The 25,718-nt window shown below is 52.5% G+C and overlaps 1 protein-coding gene across 4 annotated transcripts in view; it reads left to right on the top strand.

Moving 5' to 3' along the window:
* The window catches only part of SEZ6 (seizure related 6 homolog), a gene marked incomplete at its 3' end in the record, with an annotated part of 44,771 nt that overhangs the window by 9,734 nt on the left and 9,319 nt on the right, over positions 1 to 25,718 (top strand). For all 4 annotated transcript variants that reach the window (XR_013961043.1, XM_080677297.1, XM_080677298.1 and 1 more), the window contains exons 2-4: positions 10,857 to 11,513; positions 11,976 to 12,109; positions 22,577 to 22,772. Coding sequence is in view for 3 of the 4 variants with exons in the window: in XM_080677297.1 (XP_080533423.1) it covers positions 10,857 to 11,513; positions 11,976 to 12,109; positions 22,577 to 22,772 (987 nt within the window). The remainder of the gene's footprint in view (positions 1 to 10,856; positions 11,514 to 11,975; positions 12,110 to 22,576; positions 22,773 to 25,718) is intronic.

Below are 25,718 nucleotides of genomic sequence, written 5' to 3'. Positions count from 1 at the left end.
CTGGAGAGGCAGAAAAGGGTGCAAAGTGTCAGGCAGTCAGGGGGAGGGAGGCATACCTGGATGAGACTACCACCCCACCCCGCCCAAGGACCTCTGGTACCGCCCTGGCACTTTCCAGAGGGGTTTCAGATTCTTGCTAAGGCTCAACTTTGCCAAAAGGCCACGCTTAGAACCCCTTGCCCTCCAGACCCTTGGGGCTTCTGGGTTCCACTCCATCACTGTCCCAGCTGATCTAAAAACTAACACCAGCTAGGAGGGGTAGGGTACAGCAGTTCAAGGAGCCTGAACCTAGGGACCAAGAAGGAAGGCAGCCCTGGCCCCCTCAGAGTCGGTATCTGCCCTATGGGCTTAGGCTGCCCTTGCTTTCAGAGGTCTTTTGTTCCTGCATCTGTCCTTCTATCTGTCTCTTAGGCTCTGCAGGGCAGGGACAGCTCCAGGTCAGTCTCCTGGGCTAATGGTTGCCCAGCTAGACCACTTCTCTCAGCTCTCTGATCCTATTTCTCTATCTGTGGGATGGGAAAGATTAATCAGATAGTGTAGGTGAGTGGGCCAGCAGAGCCTGGCACACAGTAGGTGCTGGAAAATGTTAAATCTCTCCCTAGTTCCTTTTCTCATACCTCCATCCTCCACCTCCCACCTCATGCCGCCCCCAAGCACATGCATATATATGTACACTTGCATACTCGCATGTATGCACACACACAGCCAAGCCCACCAGATGCTCAGCAAACACTGACTAGCAGATAAAGATGAGACTGGGGCCTAGTGCCATACAGAAGTAAAGCAGCAAGTCAACAGAGCACAGTCCCCCACCTTGCCAGGCCCCTCCACCTTTAGCATTACCCAGCATGAGGCTCCATCAGCCCCTGCAGTTGGACACTGGTAACAGAGGGGCTGTGGCTCTCCGTCCACCCACCCAAAGTCTTTCTAAAAATACCTGAGTAAAAAGCCAGACAGCCTGGTCAGCGTAGCTAAGTGGTTGAGCTTCTACCTATGAACCAGGAGGTCATGGTTCAATTATCAGTCAGGGCACATGCCCAGGTTGAAGCTCAATCCCCAGTAGGAGGCGTGCAGGAGGCAGCCAACCAATGATTCTCTCTCATCATTGATGTTTCTATCTCTCTCTCCCTCTCCCTTTCTTTCTGAAATCAATAAAAAATATATGGGGGGAAATCTTGGGGCTACTGGGTTGGTCATTCATCTCAGAGGTGGACACAGGTGCTGGGACAACCTCAATGGGTGCTGGCTTTTGAACTTCAGGGTGGGGGCTGGGAGGAGGCAGCAGCTCAGAGCTGCTGATCAGGAGCCCAAAATGGTACCTGATCTCAAGCCCTAACACCTTTTTTAAAAAAATGTATTTTTATTGATTTCAGAGAGGAAGGAAGAGGAAGAGAGAGATGGAAACATCCATGATGAGAGAGAATCATGGATCAGCTGCCTCCTGCACACTCCCCACTGGGGATCGAGCCCACAACCCGGGCATGTGCCCTTGACAGGAATCGAACCTGGGACCTTTCAGTTCGCAGGCCAACACTCTATCCACTGAGCCAAACCGGTTAGGGCAAGCCCTAATACCTTATGACCTTGTCTTGCTGAGCTCAGTGGCTGGGAAGGACTGTCCTTGGCAGATGCTTGGAGCTAGGCAGAGGTAGAGGATGGAGGGAATGGCTGCTCCTCCCTAGATCACCCCCTCTTCCCAACTTCACCACTGGGCTGGGCTGAGCCAGCCCTGGTCCTAGCTCCAGGGAGAATGCAGTTCCTGCTTTCACAGCCTTCCTCATCCCAGCTGACATTTCCAAGGTTTTTCATTCAGAGAAATATGATCCCTGCTGCTGACAAGGTGGTGGTAGGAGCTGTTGGTGCTAGGGGAGGGTTGACCTGAGCACCAGCTCAGGGGCCTTATCTGTACCCTGTCCTGGCCACGCTACTGAGAGCTGGCATAATTGACGGAGCATGGTAAATTGATTAGTTATCTTGCCAGTGAGGGAGGTGGTGCCAAAGGAGGCCCCCGCTGTTGCACTCCTTCCAGCCTACCCAGGGGTGGGGGTCGATTCTACTGTCCCCACCTCCACTGCCAGCTCCTTTCTCTTCTCAACCCCCACTCCAAGCCTCCAGCTCCTGTGCCACCTGCCCAGCCCCAAGAACTATGGGCAGGCAGGGCCAGGACCCCCTGGTCCCCAGGGCCAGCAGGCAGGCAGGAGGGGGAACTCATGCAGGGCCGCAGGGGAAGGTGTAGAGCGCAGCAGGTGACTCTGTAGCAGAGGCCTCATTAATCACCTCTCCAGACCCCAGCTCTGCAGTGGCAAAACCATATTAGATTTTAAATTGGAAAGCGGAGAAAGTGGCGGTTAGCTGGGAGTTCCCTTTACCCTGGGCCCCTGGTCACAGCCTCATGGGAAGGAGGGGCAGTGGGGAGAAAAAGGCAGGCTCAGCCATAGTTCAGTGCTGTGTTCTTCCCCTCCATGCACCCAGAGCCTGAGGGATTGTCCAGGCCACATGGCTCCAGGAAGGATCAGGTTAGGGTCCAAGAAGGCAGCAGAGTGAAAAGGGGAAAGCAGAGCAGTTGCCTTGGGAAGAGGGGTATCCCTTCTGGGGCTAGGGCCTTTCTGGCCTTGAGGACTGTGTGAAGCCAGGTTCCAAGGTGTGGTGAACATGGACAAGGACAAATGGTAATGACTTGTGGCCCATGCATATGTTGGGACCTACTAGTACACACACACACAGGCCCATATACTCGCATGCACACACACATGTTCATATGAAGCAGCAGCTCAGTGCTGTAGAAATATTGAGCTCAGTCTGTGAAACAAACAGACCCAGTTCAAACCCCTTACTTACCACTTTTCTCCTATATGAACTAGGATGTTCAACTTTGTTTCTCAGTCTCAGTTCCTTCACATGTAAAGTGTAAAATATGGCCCTCACCAATGTGGTTCAGTTGGTTGTGTGTATGTCGTCCCATGCACCGAAAGATTGCAGATTCAATTCCCGGTCAGGGCACATGCCCAGAGTGCAGGCTTCATCCCTGGTAGGGGGCATGCAGGAGGCAGCCGATTAATGTTATATTGATGTTTCTATCTATCTATCTATCTATCTATCTATCTATCTATCTATCTATCTATCTCCCTCTCCCATTCCCTCTCTCCAAAAATAAAACACTATCCTTTTTTAATGTTTTAATGTAAAATATGGATTATAAATGCAAAGGGCTGTCGTTCTGGGTGGAAGACAGCTCTCTAGAAGGTCCATGCCTGACCTAAGCAGGTAATCAGTAAATGGGAGTATGTCCCCCACCCTGGCCAGACCAGGCCCCTGTGCTCCTGACTGGGCAGTGAGATAGTGGCAAGTCAGTAGAGCACATCAGGAATCATCAGGGAGCAGCCACACACCGTAGGCCAAGTCACACAAGGCCAAGCATTCCTGGCTGTCCTTCCCCCATAAAGTCCTCCTAAGCTGGCTCTGCCTGAGCTCCCAAAATTACCCATCAAATACCCCATCCCTCCGCACACCAATGCTCAGCCAAGGCTGGGAAGCAAACATCATTGGTAGATGCCATAATCCTCCCTAAGGAGTGAGTGGCTGATGGACCCAGCTTTCTGGGGCCTTTATGAAAAATTTAAAGTCCCAGGGCTCCTTGTCATCTTTCCCTCGCCAACCCAAGTCCCCAGTTTTCCCAGGTCCGAAGGAGGGGAGCAGACACTGCCACCCTATTTAACTCTTCTCTGGGAACCCCCACTCCAGGCTCTTCCCTTCTGAGAGGTGGTGAGCACTGCAAGCATTGAGAGGTCTTGTTATGGGGCTGAGCTTTCCATTTTGGTAACCGCTAACCGCATGGGCTTTTTAAGTATAAATTCATTAACATGCAATAAAATTTTAAATCTGTTCCTCAGTCTCACTAGCCACATTTCAAGTGCTCAAAAGTCATGTGTAGCTACTGGTTCTCACATTGGACACAGATATAAAACATGTCCCCCCTCTCAGAGAGTTCTGTTAGACAGCCCCACTCTAGGGCTGACCAACCTCTGGGTTTGAACAAGGTATATCAAAACTGGTAACTTGGGAATTGGGTCCCAGTTTCCTCATCTATAAAATGGGATAATAAAAGTTCATATCTCAGAGTTATAGTGAGGATTAAATGAATTAATTCTGGTAAAGCACTTAGAATGGTTCTAGGAGTGTGGTAAATTCTCAGTAAATAGCAGCATTCAATATTTTTACTCACAGAGCCATTTGTGGCTCATGGGATCCTATAATATGAGAGCTGGCAAGGCCCTTAGATACTTAATCCATTTTACGGTTGGGGAAATAGAGGCTCAGGTTAGGGAAGTGATTTGCACATAGGGACCTAGTAAAGGGGCAGGACCAGGACCAGTGGGCCGCTTCCTGGTTGTTACCCACTACCCTCACCCATACCTCCATCTGGCAAGGAGACCCCATCCCTGAAGACGCCGAAGCCCAGGGTTACCCACCACCCACCCCAGCACAATGAGGGAGATGGCTGCCCTGGCAGTTCAGGAAGCAGTGCGCTCTCTGTCCCTGGAGGTATATGCCCATGGGTGGTAGCCAGCCCAGAGCACTGGAGGGTTCATGCTTCAGAGAAGTTGGGCCAGATGTTCTCTGAGCCCCAATATCCTAAGTCCTAGCCATGCCCCATGTTTGCTGTGTGACCTGGGACTCATTTGCCACCTGCATAAATGAGGGAGGGATGAGATGCTCACAAAGACTATAAGGATTCACATTCTAGGATCAACCACTTCCTTGCTGGGAGCCTGGCCGAGCGGAGATGTCCCCATTCATAGCTGCACTGCATATGTGACTGGCTGTCAGGGGCTAACCAAGAGAGGGTAGTAAGAGGCTATGCTGGGAGGTGGTCAGAGGCAGGGGAAGGGAGGATAGTCGGGGCCAGGGGACCCGCCAGCTTATGCCAGCAGACACTCTTCATCGGTTGCCAGTTGGGGCTGTACTAGGACACTGCTGTACTGGCTGCCTATCTTCTCCCTGCAGGACCCGCCCCTGCCCATCCCTATCTACTCTGCTGGCCAAAGTCCAGTGCATTGGGGAGCAGAGAGCCTTCCTAGTGTGCAGAAGGGCCAGATCCCAGCTTGGAAACTGTGTGCCCTGAGTCCACCCTTCACTGTTCCTACCACCAAGAGTCAGCTATTGTGGACAGAGATGGAGGAAAAGAGAGATGCCTCAGGCTGGATCTTTGTCCATCAATGCAAGGAACCTCTACGTGGGCTGAGGTTCCATCAGGAGGTCGGAAGAAGGAGCTATTGTCACTCAGTGGGCCAGGCAGGGATGGCTCCCCAGAGCGGGGATAAGAGGTGGGCCTGGTAGGATGGGGAAAGTTTGAAGAGATATAGTGAGCAAATGGGCCAGAAAGAGGAAGAGAAGATCCCTTTGAGTATATCTCTGGGCCCACCCTAGCAACTGCCCCTCCAGGATACGATCAGGACTTCCTTCCCCATCACCCTGAGATACAGGGCTCCCAGCACAAGTGCCTCAGATGGGGGTGGCCAGGCTGGTGCGGAGAGAGTAGGAGGCCCCAGGAGCTACAGCTGAGGGCCAGTGAGAGCAGTGCACAGAGCTGAGCTGTGGAGCTGCCCACATCTGGGTTCTGCTCCCAGGCTTGCCACTCAATAACTGTGCGACCTTGGACAAGTTAATTAACCACTCTGGGCCTCAGTGTCCTTATCTCTAGAGACCTCCCTGGAGTAAGGAGAGGAGAAGAGATGACATGTTAGGGTGCTAAGTGCATGGTCTACACACAGTTAGCAATGAGTAGTAGCAACTGTTCCCAGCCCCAGCTGCCTAGCTCCATACCACAGGAATGTGTCCATTCTGGATCTGCTGTATCTTCTAGGTAACATTGGAGAAGCCACATCCCAGCTCTGGGTCTCAGTTTCCCCATTTGTCGTATGGGCCTTATATTATTGCCTTCCCAGTTAATATAAGTAGTCAAACAGCAACAAACCTACCTCAGATGCAGAGACGCTGTAGGGGTAGTTATTTCAGTAGCACGTGGAATTAGAAACCTCTAGAACTGGACATCGCCTAGGGCAGTGGTCGGCAAACTCATTAGTCAACAGAGCCAAATATCAACAGTACAACGATTGAAATTTCTTTTGAGAGCCAAATTTTTTAAACTTCTTCTAACGCCACTTCTTCAAAATAGACTCACCCAGGCCGTGGTATTTTGTGGAAGAGCCACACTCAAGGGGCCAAAGAGCCGCATGTGGCTCGCGAGCCGCAGTTTGCCGACCACATGCGGCTCTTTGGCCCTTTGAGTGTGGCTCTTCCACAAAATACCACGGCCTGGGCGAGTCTATTTTGAAGAAGTGGCGTTAGAAGAAGTTTAAGTTTAAAAAATTTGGCTCTCAAAAGAAATTTCAATCGTTGTACTGTTGATATTTGGCTCTGTTAACTAATGAGTTTGCCGACCACTGGCCTAGGGCTTCAGGGATCCTATTTGGCCCCACCAGCCTCAAGCTGGGGCCCCTCAGGTCAGCATGCGGGGCTGCCCAGTGAAACCCTCACTGTGGAGACCAGGCCCTGGCTCTGGAGAACTCAGGCACTCTCCACTCCCAGGGCCCTTCTTCCCACCCTTGGGGTCTAGGATAATGGGGGTTCTGCAGGGGCCAGGCCCTCACTAATCCCCTATTAAAACTTCAAAGGGGCCAAGAAACCTCTAGAATAAACTCATTAACTTTTATGGGCTAATAAATGGATCCCATTAAATTCTCATTCTCCCTGTGCTGGGCCAGCTTAACCTCCAGAACCCAGTGGGGTGGGCTCCTTGCCCACTGCATCCCCCCAGGCTCCCCTGTACCTACCTGCTGTACTGCCGCCCCCACCCCATCCCAGAGCTGGTGCCACCACAAGGAGGGAACCAAGTCTGATGCCTCAGAACTCTGGATTCTGCTCCTGTGTCTACCTCCAAGGGGCCAGCAGCTCAGGACCTGGAAGGGGAATACCTGGCACCCCTGCAGGGCTGCCCTTGCAGAGGACGGGGTGAGGCTGGCAGATAAGAGCGTAGATGGTCCTCACCAAACTCAAGATATCCCCAGCCCACAGATGAAGAAACAGAAGCTCAGTGGGCACAGCCCCCTGCCCAGGTCAGTCAGCTAGCGAGGATTGGAACCTGAGGTTTTTCTGGCTGTGTGGTGCAGAAAGATCTGCAGGAAAATAGCCCCGTGGGGACAGCCCAGTTGGCCCTGAGATGGCATCTGGAGTCGTAAACTGTTGCCTGGTCCACACACACCAATTCTAGCTTCACAGCACTGTGACCCTTGGCAGCCTCCTGAGCCTCACTGAGCCTCAGTTTCCCCAACTATAAGACAATAATAATAACACCTACCTAACTGGATGCTCTGAAGAACAGTCCCCCCAAATGTTTTGGCTTACCCTAAATATTCACTAGACACCCCTCCTCCCATTCTAATCTGAGTCTGTCAGGGTAGAACACGTGGGCCCTCATCTCTACATTTACCCAGCTGGGCCCTGGGAGGAGGGGGCAGAACAAGTGACCTTCCCTGGGAAGCCCAAGTTGAAACTGTGGGGGAGGGGCCTCCAATCCCCAGAGGGGCGACATGGGGGGGTGGCACGGGCCAGGAGGCAGGAGAGGGAGAATCCACCGGGGAAAGCATCCTGAATGGCTCATTAGTGCCGATGAAAGCCTTTTTTCATTTCGTCTAAATACTTTAAACAGGGCTCCCTCCGATGTCTATTTGCATAGCTTAAGAGCTAATGCAGGGGGAGGGCCCGGGCGGCTGCAGGGCCACTCCAGGGCTGGGGACAGAGAGAAGCTCTGGGCAGCCTTTGCATCCACAATGGTGGGGGGGACGGGGAGTGGTATTTCCCAGACCCAGCCCTAGGATGCTGCCAACCCGGGGAGGAGGGGGAGTACATTCCTGTGTTCAGGCACTGGGTGGATTGGGCAGTCGGGGATCATCATGGGGACTGTCTTGCTGTGGGCGGCCCCCCACAGAAGGTGGCTGCATTTTGCAGGGGTGGTACCACATTATCCTCCACATCTCAGCCACACAACAAGGAACACGGGCCACGAGAGGAGAGGCCACACCCTGGGCCAGCAACCTCCCCACTCTAGAAGCCTGCCTCTCAGTGTTACCCTGGCAGGGGGCTGCCCAGCCGCGCAGTACTATGGCCTCTCCCTCAGTGCCCCCAGGAAACTGCGATTTAGAGCATTCAGAATCTCATAAAACCCCTCCAAAGCACCGATTTTATAGCCAATGACAAAAATAATTCGCCCAGGTTCACATGATGTTTAAGTGGCAGAGCTGACATTTGAAGGAACCTGGGTAGGTGAGACTCTGTGCCCCAGCCCTGTGGAGCAGTGCTGTTGGGTCTCTGGTTTGGGTCCCAGACTCAGATGTGCTTCGGGAATGAGGTGGGGGCTCCCTGGGTCCCAGCCTAGCTTGGCTGAGACTCAACTCGGGTTCCAGATGCCTGAGACTATGGCCCCAGCTCCACTTCTAACCTGTATGAACACTTGGACAAGTCCATTCCTCTCTCTGAGCCTTCGTTTCCTCCACTGGCTGGAATGTTCTCTGCTGGGTAGCTCTAGTCTCTTCTGCGAAGCAGGCTGGTGTGGAAAGACTGAAGCTTTGAAGCCAGATCAGCGTCGGTTCAAATCCCAGCTCCACCACTGTGTCACGGGGCAGGTCCTCACCTCACCTCTCTAGGCTTCAGGTTCTTTGTCTGTAATGTGGGAATAAGATTCTCATTTCATAGAGGTGTAGTGTCAATTAAATAATACAGGTCTGGGAACAGCCTGACTCAGTGTCTGGCACACAATAGGTACCTGATGAGACTGGGCATCTGGGTCCCTGACATCTCCTGCATCACACACTCTCCCCCTTTGTCAGTCTCTGCACCTTTGAACTTGGTCAGCCCAGGCAGAGAGACTGTGGGGTGGGGTGGAGGGTTTAGGGAGGGGGAATGTCACAGGGCCTCAGGCTTCCATCGGAGTTAACCAGGGTGTCTGAAGATGCCCTCTTCCCAGAAATGGCTTGTCTCCCGAGATTATCTTACGGTCTTTGACAGTGGGTGGCACCCTCTGGGACCAAGTGGCAGCTGATTGCAGAATCAATTTGCTCGTTTGATATGGTATCTCAATCCCATTTAACCAAGTGCTCAGTGCCCCCAGATAACACAATCAGTGCAATCGACAGTGACGGGAGGTGCCCATTAGCTCTGCTCCATTGCCCAGCACCCACCTGGCAGCCAGCGGGAGGAACTGTGTCCACTATGGACCCTTCCTGAGAAAGAGGATCTCTTTGCACTCTCCCAATGAAGAATCCCACAAGTACCAATCCTGGGAGCCATAGGCCACATCTTTTATTGGGCAATCCTGGAGGCTTCTCTTCCTTGTGCCATGCTGAGATCAGTCTCAGCTCACCTGGCAACGACCATGTGACATCTGTGGGGGTAGGTAAAAACAGTCCTGGCATGGCACTGCCTAGACCTCCCATCACTGACTCAGATGAAAGACACAGGGCACTGGCAACCATCTGCTCCAGGGGGCCTGGGCCTGGCTGGGCATCTACTTTGGGCACTGAGTTGCCAGTGTCTGGCACAGAATGCCAAGGCACAGATGGGCTGCTTTAGTGGGTGTCTCAGGAGATAGGGGTTGGCCCTGGTTTCTCAGGGCCTTAAGGCACCAAAACCCGGAGGAATGGAGAGCCCTCTGACCTGTACCCACCTTCCTCACCCCAATTTCCTCCCTCCTCTCATTTGTCTGACACATCAGAGCTACCATAGTCTCCTGAACAGAATGTAAGCCATCTGCCGCTTCCTCACGCCTGCCAATCCATGGGTGGGTGTGAGCCTGTGGAATGACACCCACCACCAGACACGCAGAGGAGCCAACCTTCTCCTTGCAAACTATCTCGCCCTGCCTGTTTCCCTTCAAGTCTTCTTGCAGCCATTTTGAGACATGTTAGAATCAAAATTTTCTCCCAGCTTTCTCAGAGCTGGCAAAATTATAGATAGATAGATAGATAGATAGATAGATAGATAGATAGATAGATAGATATAGATAGATATGAGAGAGAAAAGAAATAACTGAGAAGTGAGAGAAATGGGACAATGAGACAATGAAACACATGATGGAATCTATAATAGTAAAAGCCTAATATGCTAATTAGACTGACCGTCCTTCCAGACCAAGTCAGGGCTGCAGCAGCCTTGGCTGAGAGGGAGGGATCCAGGCAGCTGACCCACGGCTGCGAAGGCCTACTCTTGCACGAATTTCGTGCTTCGGGCCTCTAGTCTAAAATAAAATTCCAAATATATCAAGATTTGCTGAGACTAGTGACCAGCAGCTTCACTGAGAACAAAAAATGAACTGTTATCTCAGGCAGAACAGTCACTGTGGTGGGGGATGGCACTCTTGCTAAGGGCATCATCTCAGGTCAACTGACTGGTCATATGACTTTGAGCAAGTCACCTCCTTTCTTTGGCTGTTTGCTCATCAGTCAAATAAGCCTGTGAGCTACATAAGGCATGGCAAATATTTATTTGTCATTGGTCTGAGGAATTAAGTATGGCTGCCTGGGTGCTGTGTTGAGAAGGATTCTGAGGCTGAATCTGAGAACAGGAAATAGTGCAATAATAGATAGTAATGTCCACTTCTAGTGCTGGAGGGGAGAGGGTATCTCCTGTGCCATTCTTGAAGTATGTGATATCATCTCGTGTTCAGCTCTAAAATTCTGCAGTTCCATGATTCTCAGTGGTAAGCACACTCCACAGGATGAGTCTCCTACTGCCTGGACTGAGTGTGATGCTGCTCTCCAGGGGTCAGGGGGCGAACCTCTGATCATCCATTGTTATTTCAGGACTCTCCTCAGAGGCCCCAACCATGGGGGAAGGTCAGGCCCCAGGCATCGAGGAGACAGATGGGGAGTGGACAGTAGCCCCCACACCTGAGCAGCCAGAACGAGGCATCCACTTCGTCACAACCGCCCCCACCCTGAAGCTGCTCAACCACCACCCACTGCTCGACGAGTTCCTACAAGAGGGTCTGGAGACAGGCGAAGAGCTGAGGCCGGCACTGCCTAATCCACCTACGCCACAAACCCCAAGTCCCCTTCCCCGCCTGGCCAACCAGGACAGCCGCCCAGTCTTCACCAGCCCTACTCCGGCCATAGCTGCAGCACCCACTCAGCCCCTGTCCAGGGAAGGACCCTGGAGTCTGGAGTCAGAGCCCCCAGAGCTTCATGTCACAGCTCCCCTACCTCCAGGGCCCAGCATGGCAGTGCCCACCACAGGCCCAGGGGAGAAGCTGGGTACTACACCCCCTAGCAGAGCATGGACTCCAACCCAAGAGGGTCCTGGAGACATGGGCAGGCCATGGGCTCCAGAGGTCATGTCCCGAACCACAGGGCTTGGGATTGAAGGGACCATCGCCACCTCCACGGCTTCAGGGGATGATGAGGAGACCACCACCACCACCACCATCATCACCACCACCATCACCACAGTCCAGCCACCAGGTCAGCTACTTGCTGGCTTGCAGATCTGGATATGGGGGAGCTGTGGGGCCCTAAATTCCTCTCTCCATCACTGTGCCAGTTTTCCTTGCCCTCCAATACCAAGGGCTAGGATGCAGGAGGCATGCAGATTGGAACCAGATAGACCTGGGTTCAAATCCTGATTGGAAGCAACTACACCAGGCCCTTGGAACTTTAACCTCTCTGAGCCTCATTTGTAAAATGGCAATAAGAATACCTACCTCATTGAGCCATTGTGAGAACTGGGATAAGATTGTACACAAAAGGTGCTCAAGAGAAGGTGGTCCACTTCTTTCAATAGGGGAATAGACATCCCAAGAGGTGGGCTACACACACACACACACACACACACACACACACACACACACACACACACAGATCAGCCTTGGCTGGACCCACTTCTCCAGGGCTGGGCTTAGCCTTGTATCTCCTCCTGCCTCTCAGGCCCTTGTAGCTGGAATTTCTCAGGCCCAGAGGGCTTTCTGGACTCACCCTCGGCTCCCAGTTCACCCCATGATGTCAGCCTGGACTGTTTCTACTACATCTCTGTCTACCCTGGCTACGGTGTGGAAATTAAGGTGAGTGACCTGGATTGGGCAGGGGCAGAGCTGGGGCTAGTTTGTTATCTTTCCAGAAAGATACCTGCTATGGGAGAAAGGGGGATGCTCAAGGGCATCAGTTGGAGGGGAGGGCCCTCAGGCCAAGGCTAGGCGATGGGCCTATATCATGGTTGGGTTCTGGACCAGTGAGCCAAGAGGCTACTGCTCCCCTCAGCGATGTCTTAGGCTAAGAGGGGCTGTGGTGTGCCCCTCCTCTTCCCACAGGGGTTTGATCAGGGGCTCAGGAGAACCTGAGGAAGGGGCTCTTGCCTCAATGGACAGGGGGTTGGGTGTCTGAATCTGTGTAACTGAGTAGAGAGAACACAAGGCTACTTGGCCATTCACTTATTTATTCACTCACTCATTCCTTCAGCAAATACTCCCTGAGCAGCGCCTCTGGGTCAGGCCCTGTGCTGGCTCCTGGGATGCAGAAGTGGGGAAGACAGACATGGCCACACAATCAGAGAGGTGACCAGTTGGTGAGGGAGTCCGACCTACAGCCCCAGCCTCTTGCTGCCACCTTCCTGGCCCATCTCATCCCTTTTAAACCCCAAACTCTCTCTTAATCCCAAAACCTGAGCCTGCAGATCCTCACGAATGTGCCAAAGGCTCCTTGACCTCCACATGCCCCAAACCCAGCTCTTCCTTTTTGTTCCTTCAACCTGCTTATCACCCCACTCTTTCCTCAGAGACTGACCCCTGGTCAGAAACCTAGAGTAGGGCAACTACAGTGCAATGTGGATGGCATCCCTGGGGCAACGTGAGGTCAACTTGGCCCTTCCCTCTCCCTCTTCCCTGAGTCCCATCAACTCACACCTAAGGTCTGTCACCATGACACTCCCCACAACCTCCAGGGCCCCTCCATCCCACAACCACTACCTGCTCCATCCTCCATCATTCCTCCCCCAGATGATGTGGTGACCACCTACCTCACTGGTCACCCCACTCATGCTTGTCCTTACTATCCCTCCTTCACCTACACTGCGGTCACTTCTCTCAAACAAAATTAATCCCACCCCCACACCTCCCAGGTGCCTCTGAGTCAAGGCCAGTCCTCTGGGCCCATCTTGAACCACTTCCTCCCTTGTTCTCTACTCCCCCTTTGCACTAAACAGCTTGCTACTAACTGAATGGGCCAAGCCCGCTGCCCCCTCAAGCCCCAATTGTACATGCTGGTCCCTCTGCCTGGGAGAGTCATCCTACTATCCCCTCCCTTAGGATTCAACCCTGGCATCACTTTATTCTGGGAATTCTCTCCTGATCCCCAAAGCCTGGGGCATCCCCCATCCTAAGTCTTATTACTCTGCCTTCTATCCATCTGTTTACAGCTGCCCATCTCCCCAGCTAGGCTGTGAGTGCTTTGGGCAGTGCCTTGGAGTAAGGGGCCCAGAATGTAAGGGTTGTCCACATACTAACTGAATGAATGGACAGTTGAATGCATGAAGGAAGGAAGGAGGTACCTGTTGAAGGCAGTCAGGAAGACAACTGAGGAGCACAGGGAAGGGGGCAGAGGAAGAGTCCGGGGAATGGGGCAGCACTACCTGTTCCCCACTTCCAGCCACCTCCCCATCCACTCCAAAGCACTTAGATACGGGCCTAAAGTCAGCTACACCTATCCTGGGGTAACACTCCCAGCCCTCCCTGGGGATGCTGGGTCCAGGTCTATGAGACAGGCCCTGTGGAGGAGGGACCATCTCCCACCACTGGTGGGCCCCTTCTCTTCTTTCTTTCTTTCTTTCTTTCTTTCTTTCTTTCTTTCTTTCTTTCTTCCTTTCTTTCTTTCTTTCTTTTTTTATATTTTTTTATTGATTTCAGAGAGAGAAAGGGAAAAGGAGAGAGAGATAGAAGCATCAATGATGAGAATCATTGATCGGCTGCCTCCGGCATAGCCCCTACTCGGGATCAAGCCCACAACCCAGGCATGTGCCCTGACTGAAATCAAACTGTGACCTCCTTGTTCATGGGTCGACATGCAACTACTGAGCCACACCGGCTAGGCCCTCCCCTTATTTCTGTAACTGTTTGCTCCTGCTCCACAAAACACTGTGCCCCTCACTCTGGGCTGACTGGGAGGGTAATTAGGAACAGTCACCATCCCCCAAGCCATTAGCACTCAGTGCCGCTTAATTAAGGTAATTAATGTAAAATCATCACCTAATGAGAGGTGGCACTGGCTGTGGCTCACCAGGTGGAAGGCACCAGCTGCAGGTGTGGGGAAGGGGGTAGGAGGGGCTGATGCCAGGCTGGGTGCCCCCCTGCAGGCCTAGGCTGGCTCTATCTGCCCCCAAGCCTACCATCCCTACTGAAGCCCACTGGGCCAGGCTGGGCTCAGTCCTGGTACTCTCCACAAAGGAGCAAGATGTTGGCTCTGCCTGCCCCAGCCCTGGCCCCGGCACAAGCCCCACCCTAGATGCCCACCCCCTCATGTAAGCCCTGTGTCTGTTGTTTGCTGCCGCCACATTTTTTTCATCAGAATGCAAAAGCTGTTACCAGGCAACCTTGAGAGGAAGACCTGCCACAGCCCTGGATTGCCATCAGGAAATGTGGAAGGCAAATGCTGGCCCCACCCTCTGCCTCGCCACCAAAGGGAGAGCCTTGATGGCCAGAGACAGAGCCTGAGGCCAAGGCAGGGAAGATTGGAGGGAAAGGGACAGAATCAGCCAGGCTGAAGCAGGATTTAAAGTTGTTCCTGCCCTGGTCCCGTGTGCTCAGGGGTTAGAGCATCGGCCCATGCACCGAAAGGTCACGATTTCAATTCCCAGTCAAGGGCACACACCTGGGTTGAAGCTTTTTTTAAAAATATATATTTTATTGATTTTTTACAGAAAGGAAGGGAGAGGGATAGAGAGCCAGAAACATCGATCAGCTGCCTCCTGCACACTCCCCACTGGGGATGTGCCTGCAAACAAGGCACATACCCCTGATCGGAATCGAACCCGGGACCCTTCAGTCCGCAGGCCAACGCTCTATCCACTGAGCCAAACCGGTTAGGGCCTGGGTTGAAGCTTTGATCCTTGGCTCTGGCTGGGGCATGTGTGGGAGGCAACCAATCTATGGGTCTCTCTCACATCAACGTTTCTCTCTCTCCCCTTCCCTCCCTCCCACCCTCTCTTCCTCTCTCTAAAAAAAAAAAAAAAAAAAAAAAAAAAAAAAAAAATCAATGGAAAAAATATCCTTGGGTGAGGATTTAAAAAGAAAAAGAAATAAAAAGTTGTTCTTTCAGGGCCAGTTCAGGCAATCTCTACTCCTATCCAGGCCTCCTGGCTGCACGGGCCACTTGGGGACCTGGAGAATTACTGACACTGCATACCAAAACCAAATAGCTAGGTGCGAAAACCAAGGCCAGCAAAAAAATGGAATTGCCCAAGGTCACTCAGTTAATCATTAACTAATGTGTATTTCTGTGAATGAATTTGTTCCACAAATATAACTTGAGCCCGGCTCTGTGCTAGGTGCTGGGAACACAGCTCTTCACAGTTAGGGGAGAAGACAGAAGTCATAAATAATGACCACAGAATGCTCAATGCTGTTGGGGATGGAATGGGAAGCACAGGGAACTGTGGGGATTCCAGGCTGGGGCAAACTTTGCCTGTCTGAGAAGGCGGGGGGCGGGGAGGGGGGCAGAGAAGGCTTTCTGGAGGTGACAACACCTGCTCTGAGACCTGAAGGAGAGAGGCCAGCAGCCAAGCCTGGGTTGGAAGGCAGCGGATATGGTAGACTGGCCCTTGAAGGCTGCCGAGCAGTTTTGCACCGGTGACTTTATTGCATAGGAGCAGAAAGTAGGCTTAAGAGCTCCTGAATTACACTCCTGCCAGAGGCTAGGCCTGAGCAGTGCCACCCTGCCCAGCGATGCTGGGCATTGGAGGTGGGATGGGTGAGGCAGCCAAAAGGCCTAGAAGACAGCGCATTGGTCCTTCAGGCTTGGGGAAAGTCTTGTGGCTTCTGCCCATTGTGGGTTAGCCCCTGTCTGTCCCTGCATGAACTCAAGAGGATGGCTAGGGATAAGTAAACGGGATGGAATCTGGGTAAGGGAGTTGGGAGGAACCATGGGAAGAAAGGAGCATCCTAAGGACCCATAAATCACACCCCTGTGCAGGTCAGCCTGACATCATGCTGAGCCCCTGCCATGTTACTGCAACCTTAGCTAATGTCTGGGGCCCTGAGCAAGACCCTTTCAATGTCCTTTTCATGAGGAATAGTCTCGGGGGTTCCAGAATCCCTGACAGCCCAGCTTTGGACCACAGCCCCTCATAACCTGCTTCATGTCCTGCCCCACACCTCCTTTCAGGGTACTGCAGATATCTGTGCTTGCTAAGGCCGGGGTCTGAGCCGCCCACAGCAAAGAGGCCAGCTCAGAGAAGTCTTGCCCACTTCAGCGGGGGTCCAGGCACTGGGCTAGGCTCTTTCTTGAGAGATCCAGAGAAGCCCTTTTATGATGGGTGGGCACAAGCCCATATAGGTCCCATCCCCTCCAAGCAGCCATTCTCCCCTGAGGGCTCCAGGTCTTTCTAGGCCTGGCACATGCCTCTGACTGTGCTTAGCATTCCAAGAGCCTTCCCACTGCCAGCCTCCATCCTGGCTTGGTTGCTCCCTATACCATCTGGAGCCTGGGCACAGCTGCCCACTGTCCCTGCCCTGGTGCCCCAGGTTGCCCCATTGGAACACACTTCTCTCATGCCAGGCCAGCTGCCAGTTTAATAGCCAAAGCACCCAGTTCTTCCTTGACATATCAAGAGGTGATATTTCTGGCAACCTCCTCTTTCAAAAAAAGGGCCGAAACCGGTTTGGCTCAGTGGATAGAGCGTCGGCCTGCGGACTGAAGGGTCCCGGGTTCGATTCCGGTCAAGGGCATGTACCTTGGTTGCGGGCACATCCCCAGTGGGAGGTGTGCAGGAGGCAGCTGATCGATGCTTCTCTCTCATCGATGTTTCTAGCTCTCTATCCCTCTCCCTTCCTCTCTGTAAAATATCAATAAAATATATTAAAAAAAAAAAAAAAAAAAAAGGTCCATTTGAGGGGGGTCAGAGGGGTACAGGCAGCTCTAGCTCCATAGGTTTAGGCCCCTCTCCCCATTCTTAAAGCAGACCCTGCCCCGTAAGAGTTTATGAAAGAGCATCAGTTCAGACAGAGCACAGAGGCTGCTGCGGTCTCCAGAACTGGAACTGAATTTCCAGTCCTACCTAGCTCTGCAACCCATCTTGGTGACTGGGCTAAGCCCCTGACCTACTTTGGACCTCAGTTACCCTCTCTGTAAAAGGAGATTGAAACAGAAGACCCCTCCCAGCTAGTCACTCTGAGTCTGGCTCCTTTCCTTGGTTCAGAAAGCTCCCTCAGGGCCATACTGGGCAGTGGCACCTCAGGCCCTTGACCCTGCTTCCAGGCAGCTACAGAACCTGGGCCAGGGAGAGGGTGGCTCCCAGGCACAGTGCTTCCCAGGCAGAGCCCTGGCAGGCCTGCGGGTGGGGTGGGTCCACAGCCAGCTATGATCATGGCGAATGGCATGGTTTTACCAGAGGAGGGCGCAGGTCTCCTCAAGAAAGGGAAAGATGCCTGCTAATGCTATGCCCACTCTGTGCTGAGCCCCTTACAGGCAGCATCTAACTTAATCCTTACAGCCCCAGGGAGTGGCAGGATTATCCTACTTCACAGATGAGACTGGGGCTCAGAGAAGTCATGTGACTTCCCCAAGGACCTTTCAACTTATCAGTGATGGAGCTTGGATTGATCCCAAGACTCAAGAACCCCTGTCCTTCCACTAGCCCAGGAGGTTGGCCTGGGTGTGGCAAATCCAAAGAGGGAGTTGAGGTGGGAACAGTGGGGTCCCTCAGGTTTGACCCCTTCTCTCAGCCCAGCCCTGCCTGCTCCTGTAGGACACCCACATGGAATTCTCCCAGTTTGGGGGAGGGGCTGGGATGCTGTGCCTGAAGACAAAGCCCTGGACCAGGAATCAGGAGCACTGGCCTAGAGTCCTGGTTTTGCCCTGGAATTACTGTGTGACCCAAAGAGGAGCTCTCAGCTTCTCTGATTACAAGTTTCCCTCAGCTCTGGAGTTGAAGTAAACACAGCTTGTCCTGCTTCCCTTACTGAGATTTTGTGAGATCTGAAAGGATAATGGGTGTGAAAGAGCTTTTGAACTCATGGTGGAAATTGTGATTATACTATTGGCATGAAAGAGCATGTGAATCTTGTGCCAGGACATGTGTTTGAGGGAGCTGTGTGCATGCAAGTGGGCCTATGTCAGAGTACACACGTGTGTCGGTGGCCAGGAGAATGTAATTAATGGTGCAGAGACTGTGGTCAGTTGCAGGGGATGTGAGGCTCAAGTGCTAGGAATGGGGCTCACACACAAGTCATCTTTGAGCTCATCCGCCTGTGCAGGGTTGTACTAGGGCAATTGTGTGCAAAGACTTGTGGCACCATCCCACCTCTGAGTCACACCATTAGGGCCTATCCTGGAGACCCGACTGGCCGCTTCTATGGGGACAGACAGGGCGGTCAGGCTGAGGGTCTGGGGGATGGCAAAGGGCAACCTGCGTCCTCCCCACAACCCCTCCAGGAAAGAGTCGGTCCCCTCAAAGTGTCTATATTTCCTTCCTTGAACTGACCCTCTGGTCAGTGTTAGACAGTCTGGAGTCCTATGGGAATTTTCCTCATCTCCCTCTGCTTCTCTCTGCCCCCTACTTGGCCCCCAGCTCCCCTCTTGTCACTGGCTAGGACTGTGAGAAGACAGTCCTCATGAGCAGAACTGACATTTCAATCTGTCTCCCAAGTTCTTCAGGTGTCTGCAAATTGCATCAAGACTTCATCACCATCCTTGTCCAACACCCAGCCCTGTCTGGCTCCTGTCAGGCCTGGCCCTCAAACAAGCGACAAATTACATTCCAGCTACTGCAGCAGGCCTGCAAGTAGGTGTCTGAAACCTGAGGGACCAGACAGTCTCTGGCCAAGAACAGGGCACTTTGTGGATGTGATCCCCAGGGAACCCAGGCCCTCTCAATTCCATGCACTCATCACAACCCTCACCGTCACCACCACGCTGGGCTAGGAGCCAGGCCAACTTAAGGGGCCATTGTCTTCCCCAGACCGGAGGGAGCCAGAGGCCTCAGCTCCCAGTGTTCCCAGCTTGACAGGCTTCTGGGGGCAAGGATGGCTGGTGGGAACATAAATCTCAACATCTTGGAAAAAGCCAAGTCAGGCCAAGTTCCAACTCCCTGCTGTACCTGGCAGGCCTGGGACCTGGGAATAAAGATGTCTGGAAGACAGTCCCATGAGGTTGGGAGGAAAGGAGCTGCCTTTGCTTCCAGCAAAGCAAGACTCTGCTATGTAACACTTGTGTGTGACCTTTTGCAAGTTCCTTAGCCTTTCTGTTTACTTATGGAGCTTTTACTACCTACCTGATACCCGTGGTGAGGCTGAAATAATATCCATAAATAGTACAAGGCTTGGCATGTTATGGGTGCTCTGTAAATGGTAATTATTGTTGTTGCAATGGTGCTGTTGCTGCTAGCAAAGCAGCAGGGTCAGGAGCTGGAAGCTAGAGGTCAAAAGGGTGTTTATGGGAACTAGGAAAAAAATGCTAATTCATTTCTACTTCTCTGCCTTTGCTTCCTGAGTAATTTCCCAGTAGAGATGTCCTCCCTTCCTCCTCCTCCTCCTTCCAGTCCCCCACCTCTCCCCCCGGCCCCCCCCCCCGCCACCCTCCGCAAGGCACTCTCAGACCCACCTGCTCTGTGCGCTTTCCCTCTGCCTGCAACTCCTCCACTTCCCCCTAGAGGATTCCTGCTGCAGGCATTCGGTGCCACTTAAGCCAGAATTATATGCTGCCTGGCATCTCTCGATAATTACAGATTCCACGTGTGTGAGTCTTGTTTGCCCAACTCTAGAATCACAAAATCTCCAAGTTTGAAGGGGCCTCATTCAGCCTCCGCTTGCCGCAGGAATTCCCTGAGGAATGTCACCAGCAGATGGTCAGGCAGCCTCCACCCAAATGTGCCATGGTGGAGAGCTCCTGGCGGAGGAGGCATTTCTGCCCAGCACCCTCTCTTGGCATTCTCTTCAGCCCCAAAGACCCACCAGGTATTTTCTCCCAGTCAGGGGCATCCTCAGGGCACATCTGTTCTCAGTACCCACAGCTGAGGGGCCCAGAGCCTAGTATGGCCATCTCCTTGGACATGGCTGGGCTCAGCCTCCTCTGGCTTCTCAGTTCACAGGACTCTGGGGAGGACTGTACCTCCAGCAGCCCACACATTCCCTCTCTCCACACATCTTGATTGAGAATGCCAGTGAAGGAGTTGTGACCCAAAATGCCACCCTAGGTAGAGGACAGATGGGGAGAGCCCAAAGCAAAGGAACTGACTGGCCTGGCTTGGGAGGCAGAGGATGATGGCCCTGAGATCTGAAGGGAAGAAGGGAAAGCATTCCCTGGGCAGGGTCCTGCATAGGCAAATACCCAGAGGGTGGGCGTGAGGCAAAGCCTGTGGCTGCAGTGCAGGTATATGAGGCTGGCAAAGCCACTGGGACCAACTGCGAGCTGGCAAGTTTGGACCTTGTCCTCTGCGCAATCTGAAGTCACCAGCAGGGTTTGGGTGGGAGAGAGACATGATCTGATCTGAGACAGCCGAGACCTGGCAGATGAGTTGGGGATTGGAGGTGTGAAGGCCATTCTCTAGGTGAGAAACAATAGGGGAGATCTGAGCCAAGACAGTTACAAAGGGATGAGAGGAGAAACCAACTGGAATATTTGGAAGGTACGACTGGGAGGGACTTGGTGACTCACTGGATGCCACTTAACTAGCCCATGTGGTCAACCCTTGAAGGCCCTGCCTCAGAGCAACATGGTAGGGAGTCTGGAGATCATGTAGATCAGTGTTTCTGAATCACCTGGGGTCTTGTTAAAATGAAGAGTATGATTTAGTAGATCTGAGGTGGGGTCTGAGATTCTGCATTTCTTACAAGCTCCCTGGTAATGCTGAAGCTGCTGGACCACATTTTGAGTAGCAAAGGCCATTTTATAAGATGAGGGAACTGAAGCTCAAATGGTCAGCATACTTGTCCAAGATTACATGTTTAGGATGAGGTCCTAGATTTCTGGGCTCCCAATCCAGTGCTCCTTGTACCAGGCCACACTGCTACTTCCCCTCTAGGTAGAGGCTGTTGCTAGTCAATGTTTGTTTGACTGAATGGAGGCATGGGGCCTAGAAGGATGCTCCAGGGATTAAGGACCTGAGGACTGGAGTGGTGGCAGAGGGACCTGTGACAGCCAGAGTGAAGGATTGGAAAAAGAGGTTACTGAGAATAGAAGAGAGAACGGAATGGTGACGGCATGAGGAGGCTCATGGTATAAAGCCAGCAGTCAGCAGGGGCCAAGTTGGGCAGGACCTTGAGGGCCACAGCAAGAAGTTTGAACCAGACACTATGGGCTTTGTGGGCTCAGTGGAGAGCCACCAGGGGATTTAAACACAGAAGCACCATGATCAGCAACAGGATAAGACTATGAACTGGCTGTAGTTCAGAGATATTGATGTGGAGGGTGGAGTGGGTTAAGCCCTGCAGACAGGGAGGCTGGCCAGGAGGCTGCTGCAGTGATCCAGGTGAGAATAACGGTGAGGTACCAGGGAAGTGGCAGTGGGGATGAAGGGTAGTGAACAGATTTGGATCCACCTTACAAGACTGAATGACTGATTGGATGTGGGAGATGAGGGAGGAGGCAAGATGCCAGTTTCTGACTTGGGCACACAGGTGGATGGTGAGGTCATCCCGAGATGGGGAGCCAGAGGAACGGCTGGCTGGGGGAAGAGGGTGGCTCAGTATGATGCAGACTGGATGTGGGGTGCCTGTGAGGCACCTAACAGAGGAAGTCTAGGGGAAGCTGAGCACATGATCTGATGGTTAAGACTTCATAATGCTGCCCTGGCTAGGTAGCTCGGTTGGTTAGAGCGCCATCCTGATATGCCAAGGTTGCAGGTTCAATCCCCTGTCTGGGTGCTACAAGAATCAACCAATGAATGCATAAATAAGTGAAATAGCAAATCTCTCTCTCTCTCTCCCCCGCTCCCCTCTCAAATCAATTTAAAAAAATAAAAATAAGACCTCACAATGTTGGCCAGGCTTTCAGACACCATCAAGTTCAATACACCTACTCCATCCCCACTTTGCAGATGAGAAAACTGAGCCCAGAGAAGTGAAAGGACAGGAAGCAGCAGGTGCAGTTAAAGAGCTTTGAGACAAACATGCTTACAAATCTTAATTCTGCTAATAATCTCTGTGTGACCTTGGATAACTTACTCTCTCTGAACTTCAGGTCCCATCTCACAAGATTACTGGGAAGGTAAAATGACCTCCTCCTGCACTAACGTGCCTAGCTCAGGGCCTGGGGGAAACTAAAGGCAGGAGGACTCAGCAGGACAAAGCCTGACTGCTCTACTTTGCTGTCTATTCCATCGGCAGGTCCGGAACATCAGCCTGCGGGAAGGGGAGACGGTGACTGTGGAGGGCTTGGGGGGACCTGACCCGCTGCCTCTGGCCAACCAGTCTTTCCTGCTGAGGGGCCAAGTCATCCGAAGCCCCACCCACCAAGCAGCCCTGAGGTTCCAGAGCCTCCCACCACCTGCAGGGCCTGGCACATTCCATTTCCACTACCAAGGTAGGCCCAGGCAGCAGAGGAAGAACCAGCCCAGACTGGCTGCCTTCCTGGGGTCTCTGGTGCTATGACAGCATGGGGGCACAGGGAACAGGGAGAGGCTAGTGACATACAGCACAGACACCTGGTGAAGCTGTATACAATTGGAGGTGAGTATTGCACATCTGACCCTTCCAGAACCTTCCATCCTCCACCTGCAGAGAACTGGTCTGGAAGGGAAACTGACACAGGATCGGGTAACCCCCAGGTGTGCCTACTGCCACTCATTCGTTCATTCATTTATTAATTCATTCATTATACTTTTCCTAGGCATCTACTCTTTGCCAAGCCTGTGCTGGACACTGGTAATATCAAGATGAACCAGCCAAGTCCTTGCCCTCAAGGAGTTAAAAATCTCTGGGGAGGCAGATACTTAAAAAGGCAATAACATTATAAGCTTTCCCAAAATGCAAAGGGGTCAAGGTCAGTGACCATGTGGAGGTGCTTAGCCACTAGCCTGGCCTTCCTGAGCTGTATAACCTACTCTAGCCCTGGTCCATGCCCCAGTCAGCTCAGAACACCTCAGGAAATAGGCAAGTGGCACTCTGTAATGGTAAAATCATAGACCAGGCAGATCTGTGTTTGAATCTCTTCCCAACTGGCTATTGACCTTGGACGGGTCACTTGACCTCTTTAACTTTCCTTTCCCTCTGCTATAAGATGAGAATAAGACACTCCACAAAGTCAATAATAAGGATTAAACAAAACGGTGCATGTCCAGTGCTTAGCACAAGCTCCATGAAGGAACCAGAAACTAGTATTAAAGAGCTAGCAGGATGGAAAAGGGAGAAGGGGCTTGGAACTGTACCCCTTCCCATCAGCATCCCTCCTGGCAACCCCTTCCCCAAGCAAAGTCTTCTTGATCTCTTGCACTGCTGCAGCAGGATAGCTGGTTTGGATTGGGGATTGCTAATGGGGAAATAATTGGTGTGAACAGTTACAGGATTGCTTTGAATTGTCATGGACCACTTCCGTGGCCCTGTGGGGGGCCGCAGCCTAGGGAGGAGGGCAGGCACTCCTCTGAAGATGCAGATGCTTGGAACCCACCTGAGGAGCACTCACCCCTTCCGGACTTTACCACCCAAACTTGGAGAGCAGTCTGGCGTGGCAGCAGGGGTTTGGTACTGGGGCTGGCCAGGGGCTTGGCAGAAGCAAGAAGCCAGCTAAGGAAAGGGTGAGCGTCTAGGTGGCCCAGTCAGCCTCCCTAATGGCTCATCAATCCTCCTAAACAGCAGGCATAATTTCACGCCATGGTAACCTTCTCTCTTGCTGCAAATTCCTTTGCACAAAACTCCTCTCTGTTGAGCCAAAGGTGGCTAAAAGGCAGCAAGTTGGAGGCCCTGACATGGGAGCAGACCCATGGAGGGGCTGGGAGAGCTAGCCCAGTGCTGCCTCCTTCTCAGCTCCCAGAAGCCCTCCCTTCTCAGCCCAGTTTTTGTCAATGATCAGCTCTTTCCCTAATTAGTGTAATTCCCCTAATTATATGCTGTAATTAGCCCTGATCCCAGAGATGGGAACAGGAAGAGCATGTGCTCACACGCGTGTCTCCCTGTGCTGGAGAAAGAGGGTGCCAGCAGAGGAGGTAAGGGACCCAGTACCAACACTCCTGCTGGACCTGTCCAAGATAATATTGGAGATCACAGAGATGGGGCCCCACAAAGGCCTCAACTGCAGAACCAAGTCCTAACTCCCCTCCCACAGCCTCAGGCAGGGTGAGGAGGCAGGGAGCCCTGCCAGGCATCCCCCTCCTCCCTCCTGAGCATTCCTGGCACCGGACTTGGCTCCAGAAACAGACACCAGAGAGAAAATAGCTCAACAGATTGCAGTGGTGAAGGCACTCCGGGAACAGTCGTCATGGCAACAGGAGGAAGCTCGTCCTGCAAAGTGGCACTTTACCCACTGTGAAGTCCGGGGGCTTTGTCATCTGCCCCCAGCATCCTGCTCTCACCTCATCCCAGCCCAATTTCCTAATCTGTGAAACAGGGGGACCTCCCTTCCCAGAGTTGTGACAAGAACTCACAGAGAAGATGTAAGTGATGAGCATGACATCTGGCTCATGGCCTAGAACTCCCTGAGTACCACGCCCTCCACTCTGGGTAAAGTGCCCCACACCCTTTTCCCCATCCCACCCTGGCCTAGAGTTTCTTCCCAGATCATTGTGAATGGCTGCCCTAAACAGCCACTCAGGTCAGCCTTGTCTATTACTCTCAGGTTTCCCTGACTCCTAAGCCCAGGTCTCTACTTCACCTGGGGAAGCAGGTGGGAGAGGGGAGATGCAAAGCAAGTGGGCTCTATAGCCAGGAGCCTCAAGGGCCCGCTCTACCACTTATTGGCTGTGTGATCAGGGCAAGTCCCTCAGTCTCTCTAAACCTTAGTTTTCCTCAGCTGAAAACGAATTAATAACCCTACCTTCCCTGCCTTCCTCCTAAGCATGTTGTAGACATCAAGTAAAAAGAGTATGAAGACATTTTAGAAGCTGGAAAGTGAATTCCAATGTGAGGTGTTTTTATTAATCAAGATTATAAACAACAGCAGGCTAGTGTGTTCAGTATTTGTTCTGTGCCAGGCACTGCACATCTGTCCTCTTCATTTAACCTCTCACGTAACAACATTGTATGTAATACTCTAAATGGATGGATAGACAAGGAAATGGGCACAGAGAAGTTAGGTAACTTGCCCAAGATGGCACAGCAAGCGTGCAGCCTATGTTCAAATCCAGGCCATCTGACCCTAGAGCCCACTTCCTAAGCCCTGCCCTGTACTGTCTGCCAATCACAAGTAACCATTCATTTGGCCATTTCTCTTAAGAACCCTGTGAGAGCCCAGCCAGCATTGCTCAGTGGTTAAGCATTGACCTGTAAATCAAGAGGTCAGGGTTCGATTCCTGGTCAGGGCACATGCCTGGGTTGT

This window comes from Plecotus auritus (genome assembly GCF_963455305.1).
Source record: "Plecotus auritus genome assembly, chromosome: 7".
Classification (NCBI taxonomy): Eukaryota; Metazoa; Chordata; class Mammalia; order Chiroptera; family Vespertilionidae; genus Plecotus; species Plecotus auritus.
Note: the sequence above shows the minus strand (reverse complement) of the source record. Positions and strands in the feature narration are given on the sequence as shown.